This window comes from Somniosus microcephalus, chromosome 4, assembly GCF_052327205.1.
Source record: "Somniosus microcephalus isolate GS21.2 chromosome 4, FLI_Smic_1.0, whole genome shotgun sequence".
NCBI classification, from domain to species: Eukaryota; Metazoa; Chordata; class Chondrichthyes; order Squaliformes; family Somniosidae; genus Somniosus; species Somniosus microcephalus.
In genome coordinates this window covers 8710998-8731760 of record NC_140990.1, presented here as the reverse complement: position 1 = coordinate 8731760, position 20763 = coordinate 8710998, and the positions used below count along the sequence as shown (strand labels likewise).

The window sequence follows — 20763 nt, the reverse complement described above, 5'->3', positions numbered from 1 at the left end:
CAGCAATGTATCTACTATTTCCAGGGCCACTTCCTTAAGTACCCTAGGATGTAGATTTTCTTCTATGTTTCTATGTATTCAGTCTTTCCTTGTAGCTGAAATTCTCTAGTCCTGGCAACATCCTCGTAAATCTCCCGTCTCGAGCAGTCACATCTTTCCTGCAATGGGGCGAGCAGAACTGCACGCAGCACTCTAGCCGCTGGCCTAACTGGTGTTTTGTACAGTTCAAGCAGAACCTCCCTGCTCTTACATGATACAGAAAGAGAGAGGCACTGCCCCTTTAAATACCTGGGGGGCACCCATTCCCCTTTAAATGGGCAAGCAATTGTTTTTGTTGAAAAGGGGCCGCAGTCCCCTTTGACTCACCCCCTCTCACCCACCACAAATACTCACAAGAGAGAGAGAGAGGAGGAAGAATGCTGGTCTTTGTCCCTTTAAAAGTGGCTGCCCACCAAAATGTTCACAGCACCAGGGCTCTTGTTCTGGATAAAAGTCGAAAAGAGAAAAGGTTCACTTATTTTTAAATGAATGCAGTTGATGAACAGCCTTGCAATAAAGGTAATGCAAAGGAATAAACACTCACAAGCTGGTTTTTTTCCACCCCCTCCTCCCCTTTTCCTTTAACAGCTCCTGCAGACAATGAAAGCAGGAAAGCGGCCTGCAGCCCACCGAGGTCCCGCGCCGCCATTGGTTGGAGGACCGTCAGCCCGCCCGGTCCTCCCAGCGTTTTCCCCGCTCCTGATTGGCGGGCGCCTCGCGTCAATCACACCTCCCCTCCGATTACGCGCTGACGCCAGCACGCAACGCCCAGGAGTCGGTTGGATCGGCGCACGCCACCGCAAGGTAAAAAAAAAGACATCCCACACAAATGAGGAAAAACAAAAATAATAATAATCGCACTTTAGAGAGGAGGAGGTTGGGGGAATTAATGAGTGTTTTCAATTTGTTTCGCAAAAAAAAATAATTGAAAAGCTTCCCAACGGTGCGAGGCGGGCTGCGCATGCGCTCCAGCCAGCCTTTGTCTCCCCCAAGTTAGCCCGGGCCCGGACACGCCCACTTGCCTTCCCGTGCACCAATCACAGCGCGGGCAGGCGCAACACCAGGCTGCCAGTGCGCCGTCGCAGGCAGAAGGCCGGGGATGTGGCGGAATCAGCGGCCGGGGTAAAGTAATGTGTTGGGGAATCGATTTAAATCGAGGTGAGGCGGAGAGCGAGATTATAAAGTAAAATACGAGAAAAACCAAACCTGAGAGTCGGGCGGGCGGGACCTCCGCGGACGCCGAACGGAGCCGATTGAACCGCGCGAGGTGGCGGCGTGAGCCGGAGCATTGTGATTCTGACTGACGGAGTCGCTGACCAATAGCACTAGGGCGGGCCCGGGTCCTCCAACCAATGGCGGCGCGGCTAGGGGGCGGGACCTTCCTCCCCGGCGCTGAGGCTGGGGCCCGATTGTGACGTCATCACAGGAAGCGGCCTGTCAGGTGGATGGAGGCCGGCCCGGGCCTGTGACTGACGGGAGCTCTGACCAATAGGAAGAGGGCGGAGCTGGGCGGACTGAACTGGGCGGCCTGGTCCTCCAACCAATGGCGGCGCGGCTAGGGGGCGGGGCCTCCTTTCCAGCTCAGGTGCGCTGGGGCCGATTGTGACGCGTTGTCCCCAGGTGAGAGCAGCTCAGTCAGCACAGAGCTGGGGCTGGAATCTGGGAGAGGGGCCGCAGGCAGCGGGCCTGGCAAAGGGGCACAAGCTTCACAATACAAGCTGCTTTCAAATGCACAATTGTTTCCGACAGACAGCCTTGGTCACTCTGCAAAAAACACTGTTTAACAATTCATCATAACTCCCCTGCTTTAGGAGAGGCCTAGAGTGCAAAAAGCAAGGAAGTTATGATGAAACTGTGTAAAAGACTGGAGTCAGCTGTGGCTCAGTGGATAGCAGAGTCAGAAGGTTGTGGGTTCAAGTCCCGCTCCAGGGACTTGAACACATAAAGCGAGGCTGACACTCCAGTGCGGTGCTGAGGGAGCGCTGCACTGTCGGAGGGGCAGTACTGAGGGAGCGCCGCACTGTCGGAGGGGCAGTGCTGAGGGAGCGCCGCACTGTCGGAGGGGCAGCACTGAGGGAGCGCCGCACTGTCGGAGGGGCAGTCCTGAGGGAGCGCCGCACTGTCGGAGGGGCAGTCCTGAGGGAGCGCCGCACTGTCGGAGGGGCAGTACTGAGGGAGCGCCGCACTGTCGGAGGGGGAATACTGAGGGAGCACCGCACTGTCGGAGGGGCAGTACTGAGGGAGTGCCGTACTGTCGGAGGGGCAGTGCTGAGGGAGCGCCGCACTGTCGGAGGGGCGGTGCTGAGGGAGCGCCGCACTGTCGGAGGGGCGGTGCTGAAGGAGCGCCGCACTGTCGGAGGGGCAGCGCTGAGGGAGCGCCGCACTGTCGGAGGGGCAGTACTGAGGGAGCGCCGCACTGTCGGGGGAGCAGTACTGAGGGAGCGCCGCACTGTCGGAGGGGCAGTACTGAGGGAGCTCCGCACTGTTGGAGGGGCAGTACTGAGGGAGCTCTGCACTGTCGGAGGGGCAGTACTGAGGGAGCTCCGCGCTGTCGGAGGGGCAGTACTGAGGGAGCTCTGCACTGTCGGAGGGGCAGTACTGAGGGAGAGCCGCATTGTCGGAGGGGCAGTACTGACGGAGCTCTGCTCCATTGGAGGGGCAGTACTGAGGGAGTGCTGCACTGTCGGAGAGACAGTGCTGCGGGAGAGCCGCATTGTCGGAGGGGCAGTAATGAAGGAGCACTGCAGTGTTGGAGGTGCCGTCCTACGGATGAGATGTTAAACCGAGGCCCCCGTCTGCCCCCTCAGGTGGATGTAAAAGATCCCGTGGTGCTATTTCGAAGAAGTTATCCCCGGTGTTTTGAGCCCAATATTTATCCCTCAATCACCATGATGAAAAAACAGATTATCCGGTCATTATCACGTTGCTGTTTGTGGGAGCTTGCTGTGCGCAAATTGGCTGCCATGTTTCCCACATTACAACGGTGAATACACTTCAAAAGTACTTCATTGGCTGTAAAGCGCTTTGGGACGTCCGGTGGTCGTGAAAGGCGGTTAAGAAAGCAAATGGTATGCTGGCCTTCATTACAAGAGGATTTGAGTACAGGAGTAAAGAAGTCTTACTCCAATTATATCTTCTTCTTTCTTCTTAGGCAGTCCATCGGAACTGAGGATGACTTGCTTCCACATTAAAAATTAGTTCTCAGGTGTAAGGGTAAACCGGGAGAGCTTCTTCTCCCCGAGACGGACCCTCTGATATAAAGGGTCGACTGGATCCATCTTTATCTGTAATTTAAACAGAGGTCTGGTCGTCTTCTGAGCTCTTTCCCCTAGAGGAGAGGGTAGAATGGGGGTCTTTAGTGTTAAATGGTTTCACCTGGGTCCATTGCTTCCATCGCATACCCATCGGTTCCTGTAGACAAACACACGTATCACTTGTCATTAATACAGTACATGGCCCCATCCAACAGGCCCCATTCCCTTTCTTCCGATAACTTGCGTCATTACTTGTTGACCTATTCTGGGCAACTCGTCTGGTTTAAGTCCAGCATTCTGCCTTTCTAGATCTTTAATCTGTTGTTGGTTCCTTACTTCTTTATTTAGTGCTTGTACCTCCTGATTTAGTTGTACTAAGTATCGCCTTAATCTATCTTGTACTGGTCCTGGTTCACCAGTCGCTGAAGGTAAGCATGCAGGTGAAGCAGGCGGTTAAGAAGGCAAATGGTATGTTGGCCTTCGTAGCGAGAGGGTTTGAGTACAGGAACAAGGATGTCTTGCTGCAGTTGTACAGGGCCTTGGTGAGACCACATCCTGAGTATTGTGTGCAGTTTTGTTTGCCTTATCTGAGGAAGGATGTTCTTGCCATGGAGGGAGTGCAGCGAAGATTCACCAGGCTGATACCTGGAATGGCAGGAATGACGTATGAGGAGAGATTGGGTCGATTGGACTTATATTCGCAGGAGTTTAGAAGAATGAGAGGGGATCTTATTGAAACGTATAAAATTCTAACAGGACTAGACAGACGAGATGCAGGAAGGATGTTCCCGATGGTCGGGGAGTCCAGGACCAGGGGTCACAGTCTAAGGATAAGGAGTAAGCCATTTAGGACAGAGATGAAGAATTTATTCACCCAGAGAGTGGTGAACCTGTGGAATTCTCTCCCACAGAAGGCAGTCGAGACCAATTAATTAAATATATTCAAGAAGGAGTTGGATATATTTCTTAAGGCTAAAGGGATCAAGGGATATGGGGAGAAGGCAGGGACAGGGTACTGAATTTGGATGATCAGCCATGATCTCATTGAATGGCGGAGCAGGCTCAAGGGGCCGAATGGCCTACTCCTGCTCCTATCTTCTATGTTTCTAACTCTTTGCTTCCTGTCTGCCAACCAGTTCTTTATCCAAGTCAATACCTTGCTCCCAATCCCATGTGCCTTAACTTTACACTTTAATCTCTTATGCGGGACCTTATCAAAAGCCTTCTGAAAGTCCAAATACACCACATCCAGTGGTTCTCCCTTATCTATTCTACCAGTTACATCCTCAAAAAATTCCAGTAGATTAGTCAAGCACGATTTACCTTTTGTAAATCCATGTTGACTTTGTCCGATACTGCCACTGTTTTCCAAGTGCTCTGCTATTACATCCTTTATAATGGACTCTAGCATTTTCCCCACTACCGATGTCAGGCTTACCGGTCTATAATTTCCCGTTTTCTCTCTACCACCTTTTTTGAATAGTGGGGTAACATTAGCTACCCTCCAATCCATGGGAACTGTTCCAGAGTCTATCGAATTTTGGAAGATGACCAGCAATTCTGTCCCTCTAGTGCTACTTGTCTCTCCCAGTCCTCTCTTCACCTTGTTTCTCCTCTCTAATGTTTCATCCTGGTGCCCATCCCCCTGTCAAATTAATTTAAACCCTCCCCCACAGCACTAGTTAACCGTCCCATGAGGACATTGGTCCCAGCTCTGTTGAGGTGCAACCCGTCCACCTTGGACAGGTCCCTCCTGCCCCAGAACTGGTCCCTCCTGCCCCAGGAATCTGAAGTCCTGCAATAGTTCTCTTTCAGGTACTTATCCAATTCCCTTTTGAAAGCGGTGATTGAATCTGCCTCCACCACCCTTTCAGGCAGTGCATTCCAGATCCTAACCACTCGCTGCGTAAAAAAGTTTTTCCTCATGTCGCCTTTGGTTCTTTTGTCAATCACCTTAAATCTGTGTCCTCTGGTTCTCGACCCCTCTGCCAATTGGAAGAGTTTCTCTCTACTCTGTCCAGACCCCTCTTGATTTTGAACACCTCGATCAAATCTCCTCTCAATCTTCTCTGCTCCAAGGAGAACAACCCCAGCTTCTCCAGTCTATCAATGTAACTGAAGTCCCTCATCCCTGGAATCATTCTCGTAAATCTTTTCTGCACCCTCTCTAAGGCCTTCACATCCTTCCTAAAGTGTGGTGCCCAGGATTGGACACAATACTCCAGTTGAGGCCGAACTAGTGTTTTATAAAGGTTCATCATAATTTCAACATTTTTGTACTCTATACCTCTATTCATGAAGCCCAGGTTCCGGTAAGCTTTTTTAACTGTTTTCTCAACCTGCCCTGCTACCTTCAATGATTTGTGCACATATACCCCCAGGTCTCTCTGTTCATGCACCCACTTTAGGATTGTACCCTTTAGTTTATATTTCCTCTCCTCATTCTTTCTACCAAAATGTATCACTTCACATTTTTCTACATTAGATTTAATCTGTGACGTGTCTGCCCATTCCACCAGCCTGTCTATGTCCACTTGAAGTCTATCACTATCTTCCTCACTGTTCACAATACTTCCAAGTTTTGTGTCATCTGCAAATTTTGAAATTGTGCCCTGTACACCTACATCCAAGTCTTTAATATATATCAAGAAAAGCCGTGGTCCTAGAACCGACCCCTGGGGAACACCACTGTGTACCTTCCTCCAGTCCGAAAAACAACCGTTCACCACTACTCACTGTTTCCTGTCACTTAGCCAATTCCCTATCCATGCAGCCACTGTCCCTTTTACTCCATGGGCTTCAACTTTGCTGGTAAGCCTATTATGTGGCACTTTGTCGAACGCCTTTTGGAAATCCATGCACACCACGTCAACCACATTGCCCTCATCAACCCTCTCTGTTACCTCATCAAAAAACTCCATCAAGTTGGTTAAACACAATTTGCCTTTAACAAATCCGTGCTGGCTTTCCTTAATTAATCCACACTGTTAATTTTGTCCCTGATTTTTGTTTCTAAAAGCTTCCCCACTACCGAGGTCAAACTGACTGGCCCGTGTTGCTGGGTTTGTCCTTACACCCTTTTTTGAACAAGGGTGTGACATTTGCAATTCTCCAGTCCTCTGGCACCACCCCAGTTTCTAATGAGGATTTGGAAGGTTATGGCCAGTACCTCCACAATTTCTTCCTTCACTTCCCTCAGCGTACTAGGATGCTTCCCATCCGGTCCTGGTGACTTATCTACTTTAAGTACAGCCAGCCTTTCTAGTACCTTGTCTTTATCAATTTTATCCCATCCAGTGTCTCCTCCACCTCCTCCTTCACTATGTCTATGGCAGCATCTTCTTCCTTGGTGAAGACAGATGCAAAGTACTGATTTAGTACCTCAGCCTTACCCTCTGCCTCCATGCGTAGGTCTCCTTTTTGGTCCCTAATCGGCCCCACCCCTCCTCTAACTACCTGTTTATTATTTATATGCCTAAAGAAGACTTGTGGATTACCTTTTATGTTAGCTGCCATTCTATTCTCATACCCTCTCTTTGCCCCTCGTATTTCCTTTTTCACTTCTCCTCTGAACTTTCTATATTTAGCCTGATTCTCAGATGTATTCTCGACCTGACATCTGTCATACGCACTCTTTTTCTGCTTCATCTTACTCTCTATCTCTTTCATCATCCAGGGCGCTCTGACTTTAGTTGCCCTACATTTCCCCTTAGTGGGAATGTACCTCGACTGTACCCGAATTATTTCCTCTTTAAAGGCAGCCCATTGTTCCTCTACAGTTTTTCCTGCCAATCTTTGATTCCAATTTACCCGGGCCAGATCCATTCTCATCCCACTGAAATTGGCCTTGCCCCACAGTGCATTGGATGCGCTCTAGACTGCACTCTCCCCCCCGAGGTGTCGTCACCCTCACCGGGATTCAGCACTGAAAACCAGTTTGAGAGCGCCGCACTCCCGGGGGATTCCTGCACTGCCTTGCCTCCTCAAACCCTGCTGGGCGGCCACCCAGTTACCATTCCCACAAACTCTATGTGGCTGCGGGGTGATCACCTCCTGGAACGTGCGCTCCAGGAACCTCTCAGCCTCCTGTCTGCCCGGCAGTGACTCCAGCCGTTCCCCAAGCTCAGAGACCCTGAGCTCGAGTTCCAGCCACGGGAGGCGCTTCCTGCACACGCGGTTCACCAGGATATGTGAAGCGTCCCGGAGTTCCTGCATGGCACAGGAATTGCAGCCTTCGGTCCCATCGTTTGGCTTAAAATCTGTCTACTTAAGCTATAGATATATCTGATGTTAGGTTAGTGTGCCCTTACCCCTGTTTATTATTCAATCACTGATTGTCCCTTTGCCAGGCCCGCTGCCTGCGGCCCCTCTCCCAGATTCCAGCCCCAGCTCTGTGCCGACTGAGCTGCTCTCACCTGGGGACAGTGCATCAAGAAGGAGTTAGATATATTTCTTAAGGCTAAAGGGATCAAGGAATATGGGGAGAAGGCAGGGACAGGGTACTGAGTTTGGATGACCAGCCATGATCTCATTGAATGGTGGAGCAGGCTCGAGGGGCTGAATGACCTACTCCTGCTCCTATCTTCTATGTTACTGCTAATGAGAGGGAGGAACTGAAAGAAATCAGTATTTGTAGGGAAATGGTGTTTGGGAAATTGACGGGATTGAAGGCCGATAAATTCCCAGGGCCTGATAATCTACATCCTAGGGTACTTAAGGAAGTGGCCCTAGAAATAGTAGATGCATTGCTGGTCATCTTCCAAAATTCAATAGACTCTGGAACAGTTCCCATGGATTGGAGGGTAGCTAATGTTACCCCACTTATTCAAAAAAGGTGGTAGAGAGAAAACGGGGAATTATAGACCGGTAAGCCTGACATCGGTAGTGGGGAAAATGCTAAAGTCCATTAGAAAAGATGTAATAGCAGAGCACTTGGAAAACAGTGACAGGATCGGACAAAGTCAACTTGGATTTACAAAAGGTAAATCGTGCTTGACTAATCTACTGGAATTTTTTGAGGATGTAACTGGTAGAATAGCTAAGGGAGAACCAGTGGATGTGGTGTATTTGGACTTTCAGAAGGCTTTCGATAAGGTCCCGCATAAGAGATTAGCGTGTAAAGTTAAGGCACATGGGATTGGGGGCAAGGTATTGACTTGGATACAGAACAGGTTGGCAGACAGGCAGCAAAGAGTTGGAATAAATGGCTCTTTTTCCGAGTGGCAGGCAGTGACTACTGGGGTACCGCAGGGATCGGTCCTAGGACCCCAGCTATTCACAATATATATATAAATGATCTAGACGAGAAAACTAGATGAAATATCTCCAAGTTTGCAGACGACACAAAGCTGCGTGGGCGTGTGTGCTGTGAGGAGGATGCCGAGAAACTCCAGTATGATTTGGACAGGTTGGGTGATTGGGCAGAAGCATGGCAGATGCAGTATAATGTGGATAAATGCGAGGTTATCCACTTTGGTGGCAAAAACAGGAAGGCAGATTATTTTCTGAACTGCAATAGATTGGGAGAAGGGGAAGTGCAACGAGACCTGGGTGTTCTTGTGCGCTGAAGGTAAGCATGCAGGTGCAGCAGGCGGTTAAGAAGGCAAATGGTATGTTGGCCTTCGTAGTGAGAGGGTTTGAGTACAGGAACAAGGATGCAGTTGTACAGGGCCTTGGTGAGACCACATCTTGAGTATTGTGTGCAGTTTTGGTCGCCTTATCTGAGGAAGGATGTTCTTGCCATGGAAGGAGTGCAGCGAAGGTTCACCAGACTGATACCTGGGATGGCAGGAATGACGTATGAGGAGAGATTGGGTCGATTGGGTTTATACTCGCTGGAGTTTAGAAGAATGAGAGGGGAGCTCATTGAAACTTATAAAATTCTAACAGGACTGGACAGACTAGATGCAGGAAGGATGTTCCCAATGGTCGGGGAGTCCAGAACCAGGGGTCACAGACTAAGGAAAGGGGGTAAGCCTTTTAGGACAGAGATGAGGAGGAATTTCTTCACCCAGAGAGTGGTGAACCTGTGGAATTCTCTACCACAGAAGGCAGTAGAGGCCAATTCATTAAATATATTCAAGAAGGAGTTGGATATATTTCTTAAGGCTAAAGGGATCAAGGGATATGGGGAGAAGGCAGGAACAGGTTACTGAATTTGGATGATCAGCCATGATCTTGTTGAATGGCGGAGCAGGCTCGAGGGGCTGAATGGCCTACTCCTGCTCCTATCTTCTATGTTTTCCTCACTGATTGCAGCTCTTAACCAACACCGACTTTACAAAGAAAGCCCCGCGTGGCAGCCTGGAGCTCGGGCCCAGCGCGCAGGCACGGGGGAGGATGATTGACAGGGGCCCAGGGTGTGTGCTGAGCATGCGCGGTGCGGGCCGGGCGCCTGTGGAGCAGGGGAGGGCGGGGCCATGGGGCGCATGCGCGGGGTCAGTCACAACTCAGCGCGGCTGCTGGAGCGCGGGGGCTGGTGGGGATTGCAGCCGCCATTACTGTTGATTCTTTCAGCCAACCTGTGCAGCAGCTGGGGCCTGAAAATCAGCTTCACTGCCCCTGGGCTGGGAAAGAGCGACATGAGACAACATTCTCCCTCTTACCCCTTTCTACACTCCTTTTACAGGGTTTTTAGAAATGGAGCATTTACAGACCGGAAGCTCAGACCAGACATCACGTCAGGATCTGACAGAGTCGCTGGATTCATCAGGACCTGAATATCATCGGCTTTTGTACATGGAAGGAAAGAGCAGCGATCACAGCGTAGACAAACAGCACACGTGTTCCGTGTGTGGACTCGCCTTCAGCCGATCGCCTGACCTTGCAAGACACGTGCTCCGTCACACCGGGGAGAAACCGGGTAAAGGTGGGGACAGCGGGAAGGGATTCAGTTCCCCGCCGACATCAGAAGTTCATCCGCACAGTCACCCTGGGGTCAGTCCATTCACCTGCTCCGTGTGTGGGAAGGGATTTGTGTATTCATGCAACCTGCTGAGACACCAGCAAGCTCACTCTGATGAGAAACCATTTAAATGTTCTGACTGTGGGAAGAGCTTTAAATACTCCCGGGACCTGAAGCAACACCAGCTTGTTCACACTGATGAGAGACCGTTTAAATGTTCTGACTGTGGGAAGAGTTTTAAAAGCTCCGGGGTTCTGACCAGACACCAGCAAGTTCACACTGGGGAGAGGCCATTTCCCTGCTCTGTGTGTGGGAAGGGATTCACTGATTCATCGAACTTGCTGATACACCAGCTTGTTCACACTGATGAGAGACCATTTACATGTTCTGACTGTGGGAAGAGCTTTAAATCCTCCCGGGACCTGGAGCAACACCAGCTTGTTCACACAGATGGGAGACCATTTACATGTTCTGACTGTGGGAAGAGTTTTAAAAGCTCCGGGGCTCTGACCAAACACCAGCGAGTTCACACTGGGGAGAGGCCATTTCCCTGCTCTGTGTGTGGGAAGGGATTCACTGATTCATCTAACTTGCTGATACACCAGCTTGTTCACACTGATGAGAGACCATTTACATGTTCTGACTGTGGGAAGAGCTTTAAATACTCCCGGGACCTGAAGCAACACCAGCTTGTTCACACAGATGAGAGACCATTTACATGTTCTGACTGTGGGAAGAGTTTTAAAAGCTCCGGGGCTCTGATCAAACACCAGCGAGTTCACACTGGGGACAGGCCATTTCCCTGCTCTGTGTGTGGGAAAGGATTCACTGATTCATCTAACTTGCTGATACACCAGCTTGTTCACACTGATGAGAGACCATTTACATGTTCTGACTGTGGGAAGAGCTTTAAATACTCCCGGGACCTGAAGCAACACCAGCTTGTTCACACAGATGAGAGACCGTTTACATGTTCTGACTGTGGGAAGAGCTTTAAAAGATCCGGGGCTCTGACCAGACACCAGCAAGTTCACACTGGGGAGAGGCCATTTCCCTGCTCTGTGTGTGGGAAGGGATTCTTGCTGTCCACCAACCTGCTGGTACACCAGCTTGTTCACACTGATGAGAGAGCGTTTACATGTTCTGACTGTGGGGAGAGCTCTAAAAGCTCCAATGACCTGCTGAGACACCAGCGAGTTCACACTGTTCTGTAGCGCAGGGCCCTGCAGACAGCTGGGGTGACATGAACGTGGAATGGATGAATGTTTTATAAATTCTTGTACTGCTGTTTAATCTTTCAATCTGTTGTGCTGATGATTCCCTTGATTTGACTGTTAGTTATTTTTGTTTTTCTCCTTATCACAGGCAATTGCCTATTAAAAGTCAACCATCACAACCAGTAAAACCTGTAACATAACAAAAAAAGTTTAAAGGAAACTTAAATGAAATTAAAATTCTATTTTCGGTGGTGATGATGCACGCCAGTCCCTCCGGTACCCACCGGTCACGGAAGGCCTCGAGCGCGCCGGTGGACTGTTCATGTTATTACATTGAATGTACAGCACAGAAACAGGCCATTCGGCCCAACTGGTCCATGCCGGGGTTTATGCTCCACACGAGCCTCCTCTGACATATCCTCCTATGTTTATCTGGCTTCTCCTTAAATACATCAATGCCATTCACCTCAACTACTCCTTGTGGGAGTGAGTTCCACATTCTCATCACTCTCTGGGTAAAGAAGTTTCTCCTGAATTCCCTCCTGGATTTATTAGTGCCTTTTATATTTATGGCCCCATAAATATGATGAGATTCTGTTAAGCTGACCAGTATGTTGTTGTACTTTGTCTTTTTCTGATGAATGAAACATTACTGAGCCCCTGTACCCGTGTTATGGGATGAAGTGCCAGACAAGTGAAGGCACAACGTCTGGGTGTGAATCTGATAATAACCTCACGGACCGTATAGGTGTGATAACCAGATGGGCTTGTGGTTATAGTCTGGTCACAGATGGACTAAATTCCCTGAATTAGCAGGAGTTCAGGAGGCGGTCAACAGACGGGTCCAAACAATCCCATTTCCTGAGCGGTAACCAAGCTTGTGTATAAGAACAGGCCACTTAAGTCGTTGTCAGTTGGAACAGACTCGAGAAGATGGCGCGCGAATTCACTGTACTTCTATTCTCCAGATTGAGGGAATTATCACCCGATCTGTGTTATGCAGCGCTCTTAATAAAGTCTGGAGAGACAATTTGTGTTCTTGTGAGCTTGATTATCTGGTATCCGAAACCCTATGACTCCTGATCATTAGAGTCAACCTCAGTGTGTGGAAAGGGATTCCCTGGTGTATCCCACCCGCTGACACACCAGAGTGTCCACAGTGTGACTGCGGTGGTTCGATTCCACTGTTTCCGATGCCTTTAATCACATCCAGGACTGAACCATGTTAATTCAGGCAACTGGGGCTTGTTAATGTTAAGAGCCCCCAATAACTGGGCTGGATTTAAAGATTATTCCCTGTTCTCTCAGTACTAGTGAGCAGAGAGAAGCTGATGTTATAAAATCATAGAGCACAGTCGGATGCCTTTCGGCCCATCGTGCTGGTGCCAGCTCTCTGAAAGAGCGATGCAATTAGTCCCACTGCCCTGCTCTTTCCCCACAGCCCTGCAAATTTCTGCCTTTAGTATATATCCAATTCCCTTTTGACAGTTCCTATTGAATCTGCTTCCACCTCCCATTCAGGCAGTGCATTCCAGATCATCACAATTCGCTGGGTAAAAAAAGTCTCCTCATTTCCTCTCTAGATTCTTTTGCCAATGATCTGAAATCTGTGTCCTCTCGTTACCGACCCTCCCGCCAGTGACAACAGATTCTCCTTGTTTGCTCGATCAAAACCCCTCATAATTTTGAGCACCTCGATCAGAGCTCCACTTAACCGTCTCTGCTCCAAGTTATGTTGCCATTGTTTTGTGAATTGTTGCTGTGATCGAGGTGCTGGATGTCCGTGCCTGGGGAATGGGACATTCTATCCTCGTGAGCACCGAGTGTCAGCATCCAGCAATCTCTGGTCAGGGACTGTCTTGAAACTGCCTCACCTCAGCTTTTTGACTCCCTGATTTCATTATTAAACATTTCAGAGTTTTTGCAGAGTGTCCAAGGCTGAACAGATAAATGTGAGGTATTACATTTTGGTAGGAAGAATGGGGAGCTCACTTATCACTTGGAGGGTGCAAGTCTAGGTGGGGTAGAGGAACAAAGGGATCTCGGAGTACAAATACACAAATCACTAAAAGTTGCGACACAGGTTAGCAAGGCCATAAAAAAAGCAAACCAAGCACTAGGGTTTATTTCTCGAGGGATAGAATTGAAAAGTAGTGGAGTTATGCTAAACCTGTATCGAACCTTGGTTAGACCACACTTGGAGTACTGCGTACATTTCTGGTCGCCATATTATAAAAAGGATATAGAGGCACTGGAGAGGGTGCAGAGAAGATTTACAAGGATGATACCAGAAATGCGAGGGTGTCCATATCAGGAAAGGATGAACAGGCTGGGTCTCTTTTCTCTTGAAAAAAGAAGGCTGAGGGGTGACCTAATAGAGGTCTTTAAAATTATGAAAAATGTTGATAGAGTGGATACAGAGAGAATGTTTCCACTTGTGGGGAAGAGCATAACTAGAGGCCTCAATATAAGATAGTCACCAAGAAATCCAATAGGGAATTCAGAAGAAACTTCTTTACCCAGAGAGTGGTGAGAATGTGGAACTCGCTGCCACAGGGAGTGGTTGAAGCGAATAGTATCGATGCATTTAAGGGGAGGCTAGACAAGCATATGAGGGAGAAGGGAATCGAGGGTTATGCTGATAGATTTAGATGAGGAAAGACGGGAGGAGGCTCGAGTGGAGCATAAACACCGGCATGGACTGGTTGGGCCGAATGGCCTGTTTCTGTGCCGTATATCCGATGTAATCCTATGTCAAGTATCCCAGCTGGCTTAGCTCCAGGCACTTTAGCTCAGTGGGCAGCACTCTCACCTCTGAGTCAGAAGGTCGTGGGTTCAAGTCCCAGTCCAGAGACTTGAGCATAAAAATCTAGGCTGACACTCCAGTACTGAGAGAGTGCTGCGCTGTCAGAGGTGCCGTCTTTCGGATGAGATGTTAAACCGAGGCCCCCGTCTGCTCTTTCAGGTGGATGTAAAAGATCCCATGGCGCTACATTGAAGAAGAGCAGGGGAGTTCTCCCCGGTGTCCTGGGGCCAATATTTATCCCTCAATCAACATCACTGAAATAGATTATCTGGTCATTGTCACATTGTCTGTTTGCGGGAGCTTGCTGTGCACCAATTGGCTGCCGTGTTTCCTACATTACAACAGTGACTACACTTCAGAAGTTCTTCATTGGCTGTAAAGTGCTCTGGGACATCCTGAGGTTGTGAAAGGCGCTATATAAATGCAAGTCTTTCTTTCTCAGCAAGAGGGCAAGTGTCAGTGGTTGGAGGGAGGAGCTCAGTGTTGTCACTGGGTGGACACAGACAGATTGAAATTAAAAGACAGAGAATGCTGAAGTTTGGAATGATAACCCCCAAAATCAGGAGATGAGCCCTTTGCCTAGATAAGGGAGGTGGTTGCTAAGAGACCCACAGACCTAATAACACTGCAAACTGCTCAGGCAGCAGACTTGTTGCAACATGTGAGGTCACGAGTGAGTTGGTGCCCAGACAACAGAGGCTTGGGCATTCCTGAGAGAGACAAACTGGTTCTGTAACCGGGAGAACAGGTTGAGGGAGTCACCCTATGTGGGACGGCTCGTCTGAGGTGTTAACACAGAGTCAGCTTGGGAATGGGATGATCAATGAATCATAGAATCAAAGAAATTTACAGCGCAGAAGGAGGCCATTCGGCCCATCTTGTCCGTGCCGGCCGACAAAGAGCTATCCACCCTAATCCCACTTTCCAGCACTTGGTCCGTAGCCTTGTAGATTACGGCACTTCAAGTACACACCCAAGTGCTTTTTAAATGTGATGAGGGTCTCTGCCTCTACCACCCTTTCAGGCAGTGAGTTCCAGACCCCCACCACCCTCTGGGTGAAAAAATTTCTCCTCAAATCCCCTCTAAACTTCCGACCAATTACTTTAAATCTGTGCCCCCTGGTTATTGACCCTTCTGCTAAGGGAAATAGGTCCTTCCTATCCACTCTATCTAGGCCCCACATAATTTTTACACCTCAATTAGGTCTCCCCTCAGCCTCCTCCGTTCCAAAGAAAGCAACCCCAGCCTATCCAATCTTTCCTCATAGTTAAAATTCCCCAGACCTGGCAACATCCTCGTAAATCTCCTCTGCACCCTCTCTAGTGCAATCACACCCTTCCTGTAATGTGGTGACCAGAACTGCACGCAGTGTTCTAGCTGCGGCCTAACTAGTGTTTTATACAATTCAAGTATAACCTCCCTGCTCTTACATTCTAAGCCTCGGCTAATAAAGGCAAGTATCCCGTGTGCCTTCTTAATCTCCTTATCTACCTGTCCTGCCACCTTCAGGGATCTGTGGACAGGCACTCCAAGGTCCCTCTGATCCTCTGCACTTCTCAGTGTCCTACCATTTATAGTGTATTCCCTTGCCTTGTTAGCCCTCCCCAAATACATTACCTCACACTTCTCCAGATTGAATTCCATTTGCCACTGTTCTGCCCACCTGACCAGTCCATCGATATCTTCCTGCAGTCTGCAGCTTTCTTCTTCATCATCAACCACACGGCCAACTTTTGCATCATCTGCAAACTTCGTAATCATACTTCCTACATTCAAGTCCAAATCATTGATTTATACCACAAAAAGTAAAGGACCCAGTGTTGAGCCCTGTGGAACCCCACTGGGAACAGCCTCCCAGTCACAAACACCCTTCGACCTTTACCCTTTGTTTCCTGCCTCTGAGCCAAATTTGGATCCAACTTGTCCCTTTCCCTTGGATCCCACGGGCTTTTACTTTCGTGACCAGTCTGCCATGCGGGACCTAATCAAAAGCCTTGCTAAAATCCATATAGACTACATCAAACACACTACCCTCATCGATCCTCCTTCTTACCTCCTCAAAAAATGCAACCAAGTTAGTCAGACACGACCTTCCCTCAACAAATCTATGCTGACTGTCCCTGATTAATCCGTGTCTTTCTAAATGAAGATTTATCCTGGCCCTCAGAATCTTTTCCAATAATTTTCCCACCACCGAGGTTAGGCTGACTGGCCTGTAATTACTCGGTCTATCCCTTTCTCCCTCTTTAAACAACGGTACCACGTTAACAGTCCTCCGGCACCACCCCTGTAGCCAGAGAGGATTGGAAAATGATGGTCAGAGCCTCTGCTATTTCCTCTCTTACTTCTCTTAACAGTCTGGGATACATTTCATCCGGGCCTGGGGATTTATCCACTTTCCAAGATGCTAAACCCCTTAATACTTCCTCTCTCACTATGTTTATTTCATCTAATATTTCACACTCCTCCTCCCTGATTGTGATGTCAGCATCATCCCTCTCTTTTGTGAAAACAGATGTAAAGTATTCATTAATATATATATGATGTGAGGTTAGTGTGCCCTTACCCCTGTTTATTATTCAATCAGTGATTGTCCCTTTGCCAGGCCCGCTGCCTGCGGCCCCTCTCCCAGATTCCAGCCCCAGCTCTGTGCTGCCTGCGGCCCCTCTCCCAGATTCCAGCCCCAGCTCTGTGCTGACTGAGCTGCTCTCACCTGGGGACAGCGCGTCACAGTCGGCCCCAGCGCACCTGAGCTGGAGAGGAGGTCCCGCCCCCTTGCCGCGCCGCCATTGGTTGGAGGACCCGCCGCCAGTCAGCTCCGCCTGCGCTCTTCCTTTTGGTCAGAGCTCCCGTCAGTCACAGGCCCCGCGATCACGTGCTGCGGTTCACTCCGCCCCCTCGCAAAACTCACTTTCCCTCATTGATTGCGGCTCTTCACCAACACCGTCTTTACAAAGAAAGCCCCACGCGGCAGCCTGGAGCTCGGGCCCAGCGCGCAGGCGTGGGGGAGGATGATTTACAGGGGCCCAGGGTGTGTGCTGAGCATGCGCGGTGCGGGCCGGGCGCCTGTGGAGCAGGAGAGGGTGAGGCCATGGGACGCATGCGCGGGGTCAGACACAACTCAGCGCGGCGGCCGGAGCTGATGAGAGACACAAGAACATAAGACGTAGGAGCAGGAGTAGGTCATTTGGCCCCTCGAGCCTGCTCCGCCATTCAATAAAATCATGGCTGATCTGATCTTGGCCTCAACTCCACTTCCCTACCCACTTCTCATAACCCTTGACTCACTTAGCGTTCAAAAATCTGTCTATCTCCACCTTAAACACACTCAATGACCCAGCCTCCAGAGCTCTCTGGGGAAGAGAATTCCAAAGGTCAGATGCTGGGTATCCTGTGGCAAGTGTCTCACCTCCTGACTCCCCAAAGCATTTCTACCATTTACAAGGCACAAGTCAGGAGTGTGATGGAATACTCTCCACTTGCCTGGATGAGTGCAGCTCCAACAACACTCAAGAAGCTCGACACCATCCAGGACAAAGCAGCCCGCTTGATTGGCACCCCAGCCACCACCTTAAATATTCACTTGCTGCACCACCAGTGCACTGTGGCTGCAGTGTGTACCATCTACAAGATGCACTGCAGCAACTCGCCAATACTTCTTCAGCAGCACCTCCCAAACCCACTCAGCTCCTGCAGAGATACCTGTACATCAAGAATCCTCCTCGATGGTGTGCGCTGGCGACGTATTTCTTCTGTCAGCTGCATGGCCTCAATTACGACACGCAGCTCCTGTTTGTGGAATTGGGTGGTACACATGCCTACCTGCGGGAGCTGCCTGTCTTCTACCAGGAACTGCTATGGGTCTGGAACAGCGTCGCCTCCAGGCGGAGTTCTCCCCCATCAGGAATGGCGGTTCTCCTTCGGGAGCCGCTGCTCAGGAATCCGCACCTCCGTGACTGCTGGATCGGGTGGCTGGCGGAGAGCAGGGCTGTGCCTGGCAAGGTGACTAGAATCAGGGACCTGCTATATGGTGGAAAAGTGGGCTGGATGGCGCCAGAAGAGCTGGCACAGCGCCTGTCCTTGGCCAACGTCTGGCGCACGGCCAAAGCCATCGAGTTGCTGAAAGCGGCAGTGGGCCCCGACTCCACTAGGTGTATCGAGGAGGCTCAAGCACATGGGGTGATCCCGTCCGAACTGACCCCCATTCGGACAGAATTCCTCATCGGCGCACGACCCTGAAACCCCTCTCAGGAAATGGCGCCTCACAACTTGAGCCACCTCGGGGAAATGTCCTCCGTGCCCTTGAGCTCTGCATGGAGGGGTTTCCTGTACGGGCTGCTGCTGCACACTCTCCACTTTGCCATCATCGTCTGCCATCCGTACACGCCTTGGCGTGCCATCTTGCCATCTGGTGGAGGCGGAGGTCCCCAATGGAGGGCTCTCTATGCGGGAGTCCTCCCTTGTTCTATTGGGGACTTGGCCTGGAGGGTGTTGCACGGTGCCGTCCCTTGCAATAAAATGTTAAGTAGGTTCACAGACTACCAGGCCGCCTGCCTTTTCTGCAGCCTAGAGGAGTCCGTGTTCCATGTTTATGTGGAATGTGAGAGGTTGCAGCCCCTGTTCCATTTTTTGAAGGGGCTGCTCCTCGATTTTTGGTTGCACTTCAGTCCCACGCTCCTGATCTACGAAGGGGAGCAGGCAGATCGGAGGACCTCCTTGTAGGACTGCTCCTGAGCCTGGCCAAAATGGCAATAAACAGGTCCAGGCAGCGGGCAGTCGAGGGGGTCGTTCGGCCCGATTGCCTGCCTCTCTTCTGCGGCCATGTTCATGCCCGGGTGGCCCTGGAGATGGAGCACGCGGTGTCTGCCGGCACACTTGAGACCTTCCGAGATCGGTGGGTGCCGCGAGGACTGGAGTGCATTGTCACCCCGGCTGGGGTGAATTTAATTTAATTTGATAAGTTTCAAAAATGAATTTAAGTTTTTAAGTTTCATTACAGTCCGCTTGTTCGGCCGGGAGAGCGAGAGGCTCCGCTCGGCGATGCAGAGAGCCCTGCAGATGGAGAAGAATGTCAACCAGAGTCTGCTGGATCTGCACAAACTCTCCACTGGGAGCGCCGACCCTCAACTGTGTGAATTCCGGGAGACCCATTATCCAGATGAACAAGTGAAGATGACCAAGAAGCTTGTAGAGACTGGGACCCCTGTCTTGTAGGCATGAGGGCTTGTGACTTTGTACAAAGAGCTGAGACCTGAGCTCTGTAAATGTCATTTACTGTAAATAAAATGTTCAATCTTACATTAAAAAATTTTTTTTAAATAACATTATTTAAAGACAAATTTCCTCCAGTTTCACAGACAGCCTTTGTCACTGCAATAATTTCTTAAATGTTTAATCATTAAATCAAAAGCATCAAAAAGGAAGAGAGTAGCAAAAGTAAAGAAAGACTTGCATTTCTATAGCACCATTCACGGCCACTGGACGACTCAAAGCACTTTACTTTTTGAAGTGTAGTCACTGTTGTAATGTGGGAAGTGCAGCAGCCAATTTTCACTCAGCAAGCTCCCACAAACAGCAATGTGATAATGACCAGATAATCGGTTTTGTTATGTTGGTTGAGGGATAAATATTGGCCAGGACAACGGGGATAACTCCCCTGCTCTTCTTCAAAATACTGCCATGGGATCTTTTACATCCACCCGAGAGAGCAGACGGGGCCTCGGTTTAACGTCTCATCTGAAAGACAGCACCTCCGACAGTGCAGCACTCCCTCAGCACTGCACTGGAGTGTCAGCTTAGCTTTATGTGCTCGAGTCCCTGGAGTGGGACTTGAACCCACAACCCTTTGACCCAGAGGCGAGTGAGCTGCCCACTGAGCCACAACTGACAACGTTGGTCCCTTAGAGGTAGAGACAGGAGAAATTATTATGGGGAATAAGGAAATAGCAGAAACGTTAAAACAAATATTTTGTATCTGTCTTCACAGTAGAAGACACAAAAGCATACCAAAGATGATGGGGAACCGAGGGTTTAATGAGGGTGAGGAACTTAATGTAAAGTACTAGAGAAACTAATGGGACTAAAAGCCGACAAATCCCCTGGACCTGACGGCCTACATCCTCGGGTTCTAAAAGAGGTGGCTGAAGAGACAGTGGATGCATTGGTTTTGATCTTCCAAAATTCCCGAGGTTCTAGAACGGTCCCAGCGGATTGGAAGGTCGCAAATGTAACACCGCTATTCAAGGAAGGAGGGAGAGAAAAAACAGGGAACGACGGGCCAGTTAGCCTGACATCAGTCGTTGGGAAAATGCTGGAATCCATTGTTACGGAAGTTGTATCAGGGCACTTAGAAAATCATAACATGGGTAGGCTGAGTCAACATGGTTTTATGAAAGGGAAACCGTGTTTGGCAAATTTATTAGAGTTATCTGAGGATGTAACTAGCAGGGTAGATAAAGGGGAACCAGTGGATGTAGTATATTTGGATTTCCAAAGGGCATTCGATAAGGTGCCACATAAAAGATTATTACACAAGATTAGGG

At 49.6% G+C, this 20763-nt stretch overlaps 1 protein-coding gene across 1 annotated transcript; it reads left to right on the top strand.

The window, feature by feature from the left end:
- Positions 1 to 1065: 1065 nt before the first annotated feature.
- Positions 1066 to 12558, top strand: LOC147118248 (uncharacterized). The gene is made up of 2 exons (XM_085984336.1): positions 1066 to 1197; positions 9922 to 12558. Exons 1-2 carry the CDS (start codon positions 1170 to 1172, stop codon positions 11409 to 11411), a joined length of 1518 nt encoding a protein of 505 aa, XP_085840462.1. The 5' UTR covers positions 1066 to 1169; the 3' UTR covers positions 11412 to 12558.
- The last annotated feature ends 8205 nt before the right edge of the window (positions 12559 to 20763 follow it).

What these genes read in the sequence shown, in the direction of transcription:
- LOC147118248 (XM_085984336.1), top strand. Translation starts at nt 1,170, where the DNA reads ATGTGTTGGGGAATCGATTTAAATCGAG. An exon ending in GGGAATCGATTTAAATCGAG is followed by an intron (nt 1,198 to 9,921) that starts GTGAGGCGGAGA and finishes CTCCTTTTACAG; the next exon opens with GGTTTTTAGAAATGGAGCAT.